The sequence below is a fragment of the Lates calcarifer genome, linkage group LG2 (assembly GCF_001640805.2).
Source record: "Lates calcarifer isolate ASB-BC8 linkage group LG2, TLL_Latcal_v3, whole genome shotgun sequence".
Classification (NCBI taxonomy): domain Eukaryota; kingdom Metazoa; phylum Chordata; class Actinopteri; family Centropomidae; genus Lates; species Lates calcarifer.
This window is the reverse complement of record NC_066834.1, coordinates 7,568,493-7,581,524: the sequence shown is the minus strand read 5'-3', so window position 1 is coordinate 7,581,524 and position 13,032 is coordinate 7,568,493. Positions and strand designations below refer to the sequence as shown.

Below are 13,032 nucleotides of genomic sequence, written 5' to 3'. Positions count from 1 at the left end.
GGCAGAGTTTGGGTTTCTTAGAAAGAAGACATTTAAACAACTCAGCATTTTTTCACCTTAAAGAGGATGATAGTAGGCCCTGCCAAATCTCAGTACAGTGCAAATTTAGTGTATAGATAGGTCTGACAAAGCAGCTTAACAAATGACATTTTGCTTCTGTGGGCAGGTGAGATGTTCCAATAATTCTTAGCTTGTACCACTGTATGTACATTAGCACATTATAGCATAGTAACTAAATTTTCTGTTCAGCGAATTTCTTACAAATTAAGATGTCAAACTAAATTTCTTCCAGTCGACATGGTCCTGAATGAAGGAATGAAGACAGATGCTGTGGATTTTTCATTTTATGATTCATTGATGATATGTTTGTGTAAATGTTTCCACCAGGTCCTGTCATTATCCAAACCCAGAATATCACCAACATGTGCCAGGCCTACCGCAACCTCTGCCTGAATGGCAGGTGCATCCCCATGCCAGGCATTGGATATCGCTGTGAGTGCAACATGGGGTTCAGGTTGGATGGAAGGGGAGAGTGCATTGGTAAGTTTTGACGGAGTGAGGATGCATGAAGCCCGAGGTGCATGAAGGTGAAGAAGGTTTTTGAGCTTTGTGTTTGCTCTTCAGATGACGATGAATGTGAGAGAAGCCCCTGTGCACATGGGGAATGTGTGAACACGCCTGGGTCTTACATCTGTCAGTGTCCTGCTGGATTCCAGACCACTTCAACCAGGACTGAGTGCCGAGGTTACACACACACACACACACACACACACAAGCACACACGCATATATATACACACACCATAAGAGGATGTATGTGTTTACTGTGCTATCTTGTTTGTTTCTGCCAGATCTGGATGAGTGTGTGGCCAACGGTCGTATCTGCAACAATGGCCGCTGTGTGAACACTGAGGGCAGCTTCCACTGTGTGTGCAATGCTGGATTTGAGATTTCAGCAGATGGCAAAAACTGTCAAGGTCTGTCAATTTCTGGCATCTGCATTTATGGTGTAGAGACATATTTAGCGAGTGGTTCTCTGTAATAACCACAGTATGTGTAATATTTATGTTTAATGGACCGTGGATCTGTTGGAGGCGGTGATTTAATACCAAAGCCTGTTGGTTGCATGTACCACAATGATTGGAATTTAAAAGATCATGCTGGTAGTTCTGTACAAAATATGACCCTTTTACAAATGACTCCATGTTGTTAGTATTTACCTCTTACCTTGCAGGCATCCTTTTGTTTCCATTCATTATAGTTTGCCGTAAAGTCTTGGTTTAGAGAGGTAATTCGTCACAGGAAACCTATCATTGATTAGAACTGTTTGGTGGATTTTGGGATAGCTTTGGGAAACTGCTTCCCTTACACCTTCCCTCTGTTAGACGGGGGGTGGAGGTGGGGGTAGGGTTTGAACGTCTCTCTCTAGCTCTCTTTTCTCATTCTCGACACAACTATTTCTGTCACTTTTTGTGTAAACAATGCATATGCAAAACTGTAAATGCCTTCCAGGCACAAACTAGTTCTGATCCAGCATACCATGGTCCTTTATACTCTTTACTTACTTTAAGACCAAATATTAAGAAGTTGGCTGAAACACTTTTCAGTCTAAAATTTTCCCGTCTTTGCTCAGTATTTAATTTTCTGACAGCATACATAGCTCCCAAATGTAATGATTTGTGAGCGATCAGTTCTCAAATATGTGAGTGTCCTTGAATGCCCCAGGAAGGGTTTTGAAAATAGCTTGTAAATAGTACTAATAGGGTTTTGCTTTCCACTGCATTGCTCAACAGCAACAATAGAACTCTTATTAAAGCAAACTTGTTCAGTGACAATCTGACAGTTGAAGGCGGAATGAAATAAACTAAAATGTGGTTTATCTCTGGTTAGTGATAATGTAAAGTTCATGAAATTTATTGTTAACTTCACAATTTGTGCCTTTAACCAGTTTATCTTTCCTAAATGCATTGCTATCAATCTATCTATTTGTTTCTGTTCATCCATAGACCAGGACGAGTGTCTGATCAGGAACATGTGTCTCAATGGATTGTGTATCAATGAAGACGGCAGCTTCAAATGCATCTGTAAACCTGGGTTCCTGCTCGACACCAGTGGACGCATGTGTGTAGGTGTGTTTGTCGGGGGAACTCTCACGCTGCGAGATTATTAAAATCACATCTCTACATTCTCATGTTCACTGGCTACCAGAATGTGTTTCGAGTCAATTGTTCTTTTGACCTGCATTTTCAGGTCGCTTGGAAGGTGGCTACCTCTCTGGCATGTTAGTAGTTCTATTATGCGAGTCTTTGCACACAGGGCAAAAATCCCCCTAAAAGCCTTGGAAAAATCCCTCAGCATCCTGGCAGGCCAGCTGGACATGTGGATAGTTGGGGCCCGCCTATTCTGAGATCCTAGCAGACAGCCTTTCCTAAACTCGTTCGACGCAAAGAGAAAAGAAACTTTGTCTTCTTATGAAAACGTGCCGCTGTAGGCTCTGGTTTGATTAGGACACACAGACTAGCAAGTGATCAACCATTTTGTTGGATGAGACACTGATCAGATGTTGTATGGAATGCAGTGTTATAAATAGGTACCTTAAATCTCCAACCAGCCAACAAATCTTCCATAAAGAAGTCTTTTCAGTGTATAACCTACAGCCATTTTGCTCCCCATAGCTTCAGATGCAGACGTTTGATCTCAGAGACACTGACCTGGTTAAGTCACAGCAGAATAAATAAATAAGAGGGTAGGGTGTGGGTGAAGTGCGCTGATGTATGCAGTCATTAATGAAATGTGTAGTCTATGTGTAGCCCTGTCTTTCTACAGTCTGCCTGTCCCCCAACACACCCAGACAGAACACACACACACACATAAACACACATGTGTGCATGCCATATCATTGTTTACGCTCATTATGATAATTATTGTAATACACTGATGGGATCAAGGGGATGGAGAAGAATGTTTTCTTAGCTGAAGTCATAAAACTGAGTCTGTGCAGCAGTTTTGGCTTCGTTTTTTTTTAATGAATCAGGTGCCTGAGGAGTTTAATAAGCACTGCTTCGGCAGGAAATTGGTTTACTTTAATAGATTCTGGCCTTTTACCATTTATCTTGTGAAAAGAAGTGTATGAAGACATTATTCTGTGGTGTCTGTTTCTAGACATTGATGAGTGTGAGACTCCAGGCATGTGTATGAACGGACACTGCGTCAACACGGAGGGATCTTTCCGCTGTGAGTGTATGGCTGGGATGGCGGTGGGCCTGGATGGACGGGTCTGTGTCGGTGAGTAAATCTAGCTGTAGTTTTGCTTCTAGGAATGGTTAATGTGTTCATGTGGTAAAACAGTAATCTCATAACAGTCTCGCAACAAAAGCAACACTCTCTTTGGATGACAGCAGCTAGATAGCCATGCATCTTTGCTCCAGGAGTTACTGAAGGCAACAGACGTGTCCCCGTGTTTCAGTCTGGCTGCAGCTTCTCTTTAGGTTCTCAGTTTTCTGCCTAAATTCTGTCTCATTTACCCAACAGTGATTGGATAAAGCTTTTCTCAGAATAGGTAAACGTAGCTGTCTCACATTTTAACCAGAATAACCACAGTAAAAATATTTTCCAGTTTGGTGATAAAACTGAATAACAAAACTGAATGAAGCATAGACGTATGATGTCGTAATAAACTTTACCGACAGCTCATCCTGTTAACCTTTTGCAACCACATGTTAACTAACATTAATGAGCATGTGTTGATCCACGCTGATAAATGTTTTCCTGCCTCCTTGTGCTCTGATCCCCTGGACTGGCACCCAGAGACCAGATCTGTTTATGCCTTTATTTTCAACATTCCCACATTTCCCCCAAATGACATTTCTTTGTGTATTGTGTGGAACTGTTGAGATGCTGTTATTCAGTCTGGGTGAGATTTTTAGTCAGGATGATATCAGTGCAAGAGAATGCCTCAAATCCCAGGATATTATGGAGAGAGAACAACCATTTGTTTTGCCAGTGTTGTTGTTTATTGGAGCTACAGACTCTCGCCTCCCTCTCTCTCTCTCTCTCTCTCTCTCTCTCTCTCTTTCTCTCTTTCTCTCTTTCTGTCTGGCCCTAGCCTCTTTCCATATCTCTTGCCTCGTCTGTGTTTCTCATACACTGTCTGTCTTGTTTTGTCCGAAACAGACACACATATGCGCAGTTCTTGTTATGGTGGCTACAAGCGAGGGCAGTGTGTTAGGCCTTTATTTGGAGCTGTGACCAAGTCTGAGTGCTGCTGTGCCAGCACAGAGTACGCCTACGGAGAGCCCTGCCAGCCCTGCCCACCACAAAGCTCTGGTATGGATATTCCAATCACTCCACCCTTTTACACATATGGAGCCACCTCCTGATGCCTGACACATGCACACACACACAGACACACACACATGCAGCTTGCGTTTAATTCAAAACACACCTGTCAAAGTCGCGATGGCCAGATCAAACGCTTTGTCTTCTCTGACATACCAGCTTGGATTTCATAAATGACAGAATAAAATGATGAAGTCCCACAGGCCCACAGTTAGGAGGCACTGACAGCCTCCCCACACACACACGTGTACACACATGCACAAACACACACACATCATTCAGTCACTTCTCATTAGTCCTGCCAATTAAAGTTTCTGTATCAAAAGATGCCAGAGCTGCACCACATTAAGGAGATGGTTTTATATACATCTAGGCTAAATGAGAAAGCATGGAAATGGATAATGACATGGTATTAAATTTCTTTCTTTGAGATTTCTTGGATTTTGGCAAATGTGATATTTTCTCAAACACTGTTATTTCTTCTTTTTATCAACCAAACTGTGCTGTTTGTGCATTGTGTTGCAGCTGAGTTCCTGGCCCTGTGCCCCAATGGTGTTGGCATAACCGGCGATGGAAGAGGTAATTCCCACAAGCATGCCTGCGTGTGTTTCTCTGGAATTCAAGCACACACCATGCAGACCAAAAGGGGACAAATAGTTTTTTCCTACTCTGACAACAGCATGTTCTTCGCCTTTGCAGATATTAACGAGTGTGCCCTCGACCCTGACATCTGCCAGAACGGAGTGTGTGAGAACATGCTGAGGACATACAAATGCACCTGCAATGAAGGCTTTGAGGTCGACCTGACGGGCAAAAACTGTGTTGGTAGGTGAAATGCTCCGTGATATTCTCATCCTCTTGTCCTTGATATGATAAGACATTGTCGGGGAAGTCAGTGTGTGTGTTTTTTTTTCCTCAGATATTGATGAATGTCTGATGAACAGACTGCTGTGTGAAAATGGTCTGTGTAGGAATACACCAGGCAGTTTCACCTGTCAGTGTCCCAAAGGTTACCGCTTTGATCCTGAGACAGACGTCTGTGAAGGTCAGAGACACATTCACTGTGTTGTACAGCAAAATGTCACTTCACCACTGCATGCACTGTGCCTGCTGTGTCAGATTACATGTAAGAGATGGCCAATTTGAGAAAAGAAATCTGGTGTTTTTTTGTCTCCTACAGATGTGAATGAGTGTGACTCTAGCCCCTGTATTAATGGAGACTGCATGAACAGCCAGGGGTCCTTTGTGTGTTTGTGTTCAATGGGCAGTTCACTGGACAGCTCTGGACTGGAATGTATAGGTAAGCTGGCATTATGTTGTTTGGATTTGATATAATTATCAAAACAGTACTTTAAGTGGTAAAATGTTTATTTATTCAGTATAAAAATAATTAGAAACTCTTTATATTTTGGCAAAATATTACCAAAGTTTGGATCGTTTGAAATGAACGCTTTGAAAGAACTGAGAAAAGAAACAGGTGGAGCATGGAGTCACTAGTTTATAACTGACTGTCTAGTAACTACAATGTTTGTTTCATAAATCAGAGACTACTAAGAGCACCTGCTGGCTGAAGATGGTCAATAATCGCTGTGAGGTCAACATCAACGGGGCTACACTGAAGTCCCACTGCTGCGCCACACTGGGAGAGGCCTGGAACAGCCCGTGTGCCAAATGTGAAAAAGGTGAGATGATCAAACTGCGCCATTTTGCACCACTTTCTAATTTTACCATAAAACTGCATTGACTTGATCGTATTGTGCTCCCTCTTTTTTTCAGATCCAATTTGTAGTAAAGGCTTTGCTAGAGTTAGAGGAAACGTCTGTGAAGGTAAGATCTGCTGCGATGACATGTAGATCTGGAAATTCAGACTTTATGAGCGATGTGAAACACTGGGCCTGTTGTTGATGCTGTTCTGTTTGTTCTCTGCTGTCAGATGTGGATGAATGTCAAGTGTTTCCCGGAGTGTGTATCAATGGCAAGTGCGTCAACACACCGGGTTCCTTTTTCTGTCAGTGTCCTCCCGGAATGACTGTTGATGTCAGCGGCAGGACGTGCATTGGTGGGTACTGATCTGGTGTTACGTGTGATACGCACTAGAATCTAGAACACTCGATCTTCATACTCTCATTACATGCATCCATACAAAATATGTGTCTGTGACTTCCAGACCTGCGTACAGAGCAGTGCTACCTCACCCATGAGGATGAGCGCTGTGGGGCTCCTATCCCAGGGAAGCACCGTGTGGATGCCTGCTGCTGCTCGGTTGGCGTGGCCTGGGGCCCGGAATGCGACGAATGTCCGGAGAAGGGCACTCAAGAATATGCACAGCTCTGTCCTCGGGGCCCAGGTTTCTCGCACAGGGGTGACTTCATCAACGGCAGGCCTTTCCTCAAAGGTACTGCACTGACCACACAGCATTGCATAGATAGCCTGGGTTGTCTTATCAATGATCTAGCACCTATCTTTATCCTTCTTCTCTCTACCTTTAGATATAAATGAGTGCAGGATGATAAACACCCTCTGCTCAAATGGGAGGTGCAGAAACACCATCGGCAGCTTCCGGTGTCGCTGTGACAACGGCTACGCTTTGGACTCTGATGAGAGAAATTGCACTGGTGAGTAGCGCTGATGGAATTGGTCGATTAATTGTTCTGTAAATTAGTTGATAAAGAAATAAATCAACAGCAATTTGAGATTAGTTTTGATTTTAGATTGTGGTCCCAGCATCTACAATTTACATTTCTTTGAATTTTGGGCAATTTGGGCAAATTTTAAGATATTTTGTGGAAATTATAATGGGTATATGTCACAATTTGAAAAACATTTGAAGACTTAACAATTAGTTGAAAAATTGTTGACAGATGAATCAGTAACACAAATAATCATTAGATATGGCCTTACTTGTGAGTACAACACATGCAGCAGTTGATTAACTAGGTTATTTAAATAACTCCAGAGAATAGATTTTCAGTAATCAGCAGCTCATATAGCGACAGTAATGCAGGAGCTAACATGCTATGCCAATATTGCAGCTGCATTGTATCTTTACAAGTCTAGCCATTCTTCATCAGTCCCCCTTTTCTGAATCCCCTCTGCCAACACCAATTACAGTAAAGTGGTGTAAAGCCATTGCCTACATTCAGCTCATTCAGTCTAATGGGAGTCTGGCTGCTTCAGGCCTGTTGGAGCTGGTCCCTGTAGTCTGCTTAGCTGCATTATTGCTCTGTTGAAATGTGCACACATCATTTTAGGTTTAAATGCCAGTGCCATTACTTTATTCTGAAATAATTTATAGGCTCCTTGTAAGTAAATGATATCTGAGACCTTTTAACCCCATATGAATGATATCCCAGCCCAGAGTCTTTGGGCTAAGTGTTTCAAAATGTGGATTAAAATGAAAAGGCATCAGGCCTTTAGAATTAGACTTTGGAGGAATCGGCTTGAAGACCTCAAATTCACCCCTTATTCTTATTTTATAGTCTTTCTTTCATGTTCTAACTTTTTGTGAAGTATGAATGCTTTGTTTGCCACATGTTTACATTTCATATCATAGCTTCATTTCTTTTGCCACTGATCGTACATGTGTCTCACTTCTGTGTTAAATCACTGTGGTATATTGTAGGTTTTTTTTTTTATCTCTCTGTATTTATAATTAAAGTGATTTTCTCTGCATGCATTAATGTTTGTGCAGTTGTAAAGGGAATCTCTACCTTTTCTTGTTTTGTTGCTCTCCTCTCCTGTAGACATTGATGAGTGCCGCATCTCTCCTGACCTGTGCGGACAGGGCAGGTGCGTCAACACGCCAGGAGATTTTGAATGCGAGTGCTTTGAGGGCTACGAGAGCGGCTTCATGATGATGAAAAACTGCATGGGTGAGTGACAAATCCTCACACACCAACCAACACCTGCAGGCACTAAACATACATACAGCTAATCGCCTCTTCAGCGTGATCGGATTTTGCTCTGTTACATACAGAGACAGCACTTTTTCATATGAAATCATTTAGTCTGTGAGGATGTGAGTGAGAAACTTGATCTCTCACACCCTGTTTAAGTCGCGGTATCTGAGAGCAAAGGGCTTTGCCAGCCAATAAAGGTCTCCAAGTACAGGGAAGGTCTGCCACACAACCCACGTCCCAATCACAGCCCAGCCATCTCCTCCATGCTCCCTCTTGGGCAATAAGCTCTGGATGAGGTGCTTAGGCTAACATGCCAGACCTGGAACTCACTGTTTAGACGGCTGATGTAATCTGAAATTTGCAGGCTGTGTGCTGTTGTATATACACACGTGTGTGTGTGAGTGAGAGAGAGAGAGAGAGAGAGAGAGAAAGAGAGAGAGAGAGAGGGAGAGTTAAACTGGCTTTGTTTAAACCCCTGTGGGGTGTTGAGAGAGCCTAGTCTGTGCAGCCCAAGTGTCGTCACAATCGCTTCACAATACTGCTCCATAAAGTCTAAAGATAATTGTTTTTTATTGCATACTTGACCCGCATGTGTGGGACACGCGATCGGCTGCCCAGCAAAATGGTTTTTATATAAAGCTACGAGTACTAATGTTCTGCCATCTGTGAAAATACTTAATGCTCTATTTCTGCTCTGGTCTGCCTTTGACGCCGTTTGATTAAATTCTTTGGAGAAATCGTACACACAAAATGGCAAGTCTCAGTACTTTTGTTGGCCTAAAGCCGCCATTAGACTAAAATTGGCGAGACAAAATTTACTTGCATGCTGTGGCAAAAAAAAAAAAAAAAGTATCTGGGACTGGAAATAATTTGGGCAGGGTTTCAGTCATAAGCTGTTGATACTGACTGGCCTAGCAGGCTAACAAAAATAACTAACAAGTAAAAGATATATACAGCTTTTTACCAAACTCTTTATTTTTGTTACTGTCGATCTATGTTCTCAACATCGCCGCCAGCCGTTGAGCTGCTGCTTGTATTTCTTTCACTTCAAGTACTTCCTGAATCAGGAAGTCCCAGTCCCACAGTCTCTCTTGAACAGGAGTCTCGCTAATTTGCAGGTCAAAGTTTAACAAAGGTGAAATTTGACCTGCAATTGTGCCAAAGCCAGTCAGACCTCACATCATATAAGCATATCACATCACATAATGTAACTTTAATACATGACAGGTGAAACTAATATTTGCAGAAACTGGTCCAAGTGTGACTAAACCCTGACACTAAATATCTCTGTGTTTTTTTGTGTGTGATGTGCATGGTTGTGGTCTTCCTCCTGTCAGACATCGATGAGTGTGAGAGGAACCCTCTGCTGTGCCGTGGCGGCGACTGTGTAAACACAGAGGGCAGCTTCCAGTGCGTGTGCCCCGAGGGACACGAGATCGCACCCGATGGGTCGGCCTGTCTAGGTGAGTCATTAGAGAGGAGAGTCGGGCAAACTCTTCCTCTCTGTCCTGTGTGTGTGAGTGAGCTTTGGATCGCCCTCCTCCATCTGCCTCTGTGTCTGTCTCTGTGTGTGGGCTCACTGAGGCTCTGTGTGGGGGTGGGAGTGTTAGGTCTGTGTATGTGTGGGATACACAGTATGTTCTTTAATAAATGGGCTGATATGAACTCTAGACCAGTGTGTGTACCTACATGAACAGTATGTTGACATGCGGACACTAAGGAGGGTTCACTTACATGACGACACAGTACAACAACACAGTAAAACCTCTCTGATGTTACAGTAGTTAGTTATGTTAAATTGTTAATTTTTTTTCTCCTTAACATCCTTATTTTTTGATTGTATTATGTGTTTGTTTTTATGGCATTGTAGCTTTTACTGTTTGGTGTATTTTTATTCTGAAATTTATGCTTTTAGGATGCAGCATCCTTAAGAGGCTTAATAGACTTTTCTGTGTCCTGTTGTCATTGGTTAATTGATAGTCGGCCATCTTGTTGTGTGTGTGTATATATACGGCAGTGTTTTACACATTTTGTGAAATGCCCCAGTGAAGGTCGAAACATTTTGTCTGAATAAAGAGCAGACTCTTCCAGTAAGTCAGTCAGTGTTGTATGAAGCCTTTGTTCTTTCACATTTTGGTTACTTTAGCACCATGTTGACTGGACAAGTAGGGACCAAATCTTTCTTCAAGAACAAGAGCATGGCTTTTCTAGTGCTTTCTATAGTTTCACAGTGTTTAGTTTATAGCATTGAGCTGATCGTGCATTATTCACTCTGATGAGCTCATGTAGTGTGTCAAGGTTTCAGTCCATGATGTAACTCTCAATCACTGCCCTGTAAGATCATTTATTTTCTTTATTACCACGCAAAGTAATAAAAACAATGAACGCATTACTGAAAACCGCCTTCCTCCTCTCTTCTGGGACAATGGACTTCATTATCTCTGCTGAAGCAACACATTGAAGTGTTAGGATATAAATAAACTTCATTTATATAGCAAATGAAACATCTTGTCACAATTTGTACTTTAACACTTATTAATGGTCTTCACTGTAATTGACTGGTCTCAGGCAGGTGCTCAATTAAATTGTTTATGCACATGTGTACACTTAAAAGCACTGGTTATGTAGTGTGGGTGTAGAGCTGAAACAATTAGTCAGTTAATCAGTTAGTTAATTGACAGGACTGTTAAAAGGCAACTATCCGGACATTTTTAATGTAAGTCTTTGGTGAATATCATGGAGATTTGGATTGTTGGCCAGACAAACATGTTGATTACCTGAAATATAATCAGCAGGTTAGCTGATAATTATGATAATTGTGAGTGCTAGGACTAGGTGGATGCCTTCCTCAGTGACACTTTGAAGTTTGCTGGAGTTCAGAAGCATGTGTCTTATTCCATTTACTCCATCCTGACTTGCATGTCATGTCCAAGGATTTAAACGTCCAGAAATCATGCAGACATGCTACTGTTACCTTCAGCTTTAAACATGTGGGTTATCCTTATTGATTGAGCGTAAGAATTTGACAGTTGCTTTGTTCTTTCACAGATATCAATGAATGTGAGTTGAGCGACAGGCTGTGCAAGAACGGCCAGTGTGTCAATATGATCGGCCGCTACCAGTGTACCTGCGACACAGGATACAAATCTACTGAGAACAGACTGGAGTGTGTTGGTAGGTACTGAATATGTGACTGTTGCCTTACAAATATGTAATTTTTAGTTTTCACTGAGGTTTTATGCCACCGGTATGTAACAGTGAGTGTTTCTCTGCCTGTTAGACATTGACGAGTGTACCATTGAGAATGGTGGCTGTGAGACCTTCTGCACCAACTCCGAGGGTAGTTATGAATGCAGCTGCCACAGTGGATACGCCCTGATGCCTGATCTGAGAAGCTGCACTGGTGAGTAGCTGTTTTATCGTCTTCTTATGTGTGCTTTTGCCTTATTTGTCAAGATGTGGTCGTTAAAGCAAATTGAGGCTTACAGTAAAGATTCTCTGTACATTACACATATGGTTAGAAGTAAGATACTTCAAAGGTTGTGTTTAGATAGACCTGATTTAAGAGCAGCATATCAGGAAACCTAATTTATACTGTAGAGAGACAACTGCTGTAATTAGACTGGCATATGTTTAAAGCAAACATACACTGGTCCACAGAGAAAAAAAGACTAAATCTGAAGACCGTTCATTTGTTATTAGCTTCAAAATATTGTCAGATAAAGGGAGATGGTGCTTAAATGAGTTTAACAGCACTGGCTGAGAGGTTGTTCATTTTGGAGAACGACAGCAGGTTTCATGTGTTGTTCATAGACCGACTCCTGTGACTCTTATTCCTTTAATTAACAGAGACAGATATATAGACAGAGATCAAGGGTAATTTGTGAAGAAAAAAGAAGAAGAACTGCTGTGCCATTGCTCAGCATAATGTTCAGTTTATCTTGCAAGTTCTGTCCTGAATTGAACTTGGTGATTTATGAGTGAAAAAGTAAATGTACAGCAGGTTTTTCATATGTATTGGTGTATCTTGATGTGTTCGTAGACGGTAAGTAATACCTCAAAATAACCCTGGATTATTAAGTTTAACAGTTTTAACAGTTTTTCCTGTCTGCTCCCATTTTTAATTAGCCTCTCTGCCCCCTCTGTGTTCAATCTTCAGACATTGATGAGTGTGAGGAGAGCCCAGACATCTGCGATGGAGGCCAGTGTACCAACACCCCAGGGACGTACCAGTGCCTATGCTTTGACGGCTTCATGTCATCTGAGGATATGAAGACATGCCTGGGTAACGGATGCAGATTTTATGCCCAAAATAAAACACTCCAGCAGTCATACTCTCTGTGGCACTGTGCTTATTAAATCCAGGGGTTTCTCAGAGATTTACTGAAACAACGTAATGATCATCTTAAAGGTTATCCAAGATATGAGTCATGAGCAGAGCACTTAATGACTCAGATCTGTGAGTCTGTGTGTGAGCGAACTGAGAGTAATGTTGTTGTTTTTGATTTATAAGACAGTGAACATTGTGTTAGTTTGCTAGAGCGGGGAGGAAAGCGTGACATTTAGCTGTCTGGTTCCACTGAGTGTGAAAACACAAACCTGACATCAGTGATGTAAGGACTTCTGAATGGGTCTGCAGAAACATTTGCTTTCTTATTGCTGTATTTATTAAAAGTAAACATGTTTTAAAACCTCAATATAGCCCATGATGTAATTCTTTTGTGAGTCACCTTAATATATCACGGCTTAGTAAAACCTGTTTGTCAGGCCGAATCAACAAATGAGCTAATTCTGTT

General features: G+C 41.9%; 1 protein-coding gene across 3 annotated transcripts in view; it reads left to right on the top strand.

The window, feature by feature from the left end:
• Positions 1-13,032, top strand: part of fbn1 (fibrillin 1) — a 58,526-nt gene that overhangs the window by 18,724 nt on the left and 26,770 nt on the right. For all 3 annotated transcript variants that reach the window (XM_018683584.2, XM_051074755.1, XM_018683582.2), the window contains 20 exons: positions 388-540; positions 625-744; positions 851-976; positions 2,006-2,128; positions 3,162-3,284; positions 4,173-4,325; positions 4,863-4,916; positions 5,037-5,162; positions 5,257-5,382; positions 5,518-5,637; positions 5,882-6,019; positions 6,114-6,164; positions 6,271-6,396; positions 6,505-6,732; positions 6,827-6,952; positions 8,081-8,209; positions 9,574-9,699; positions 11,285-11,410; positions 11,517-11,639; positions 12,396-12,521. In XM_018683584.2, coding sequence (XP_018539100.1) covers positions 388-540; positions 625-744; positions 851-976; positions 2,006-2,128; positions 3,162-3,284; positions 4,173-4,325; positions 4,863-4,916; positions 5,037-5,162; positions 5,257-5,382; positions 5,518-5,637; positions 5,882-6,019; positions 6,114-6,164; positions 6,271-6,396; positions 6,505-6,732; positions 6,827-6,952; positions 8,081-8,209; positions 9,574-9,699; positions 11,285-11,410; positions 11,517-11,639; positions 12,396-12,521 — 2,523 coding nt within the window. The remainder of the gene's footprint in view (positions 1-387; positions 541-624; positions 745-850; positions 977-2,005; positions 2,129-3,161; positions 3,285-4,172; positions 4,326-4,862; positions 4,917-5,036; positions 5,163-5,256; positions 5,383-5,517; positions 5,638-5,881; positions 6,020-6,113; positions 6,165-6,270; positions 6,397-6,504; positions 6,733-6,826; positions 6,953-8,080; positions 8,210-9,573; positions 9,700-11,284; positions 11,411-11,516; positions 11,640-12,395; positions 12,522-13,032) is intronic.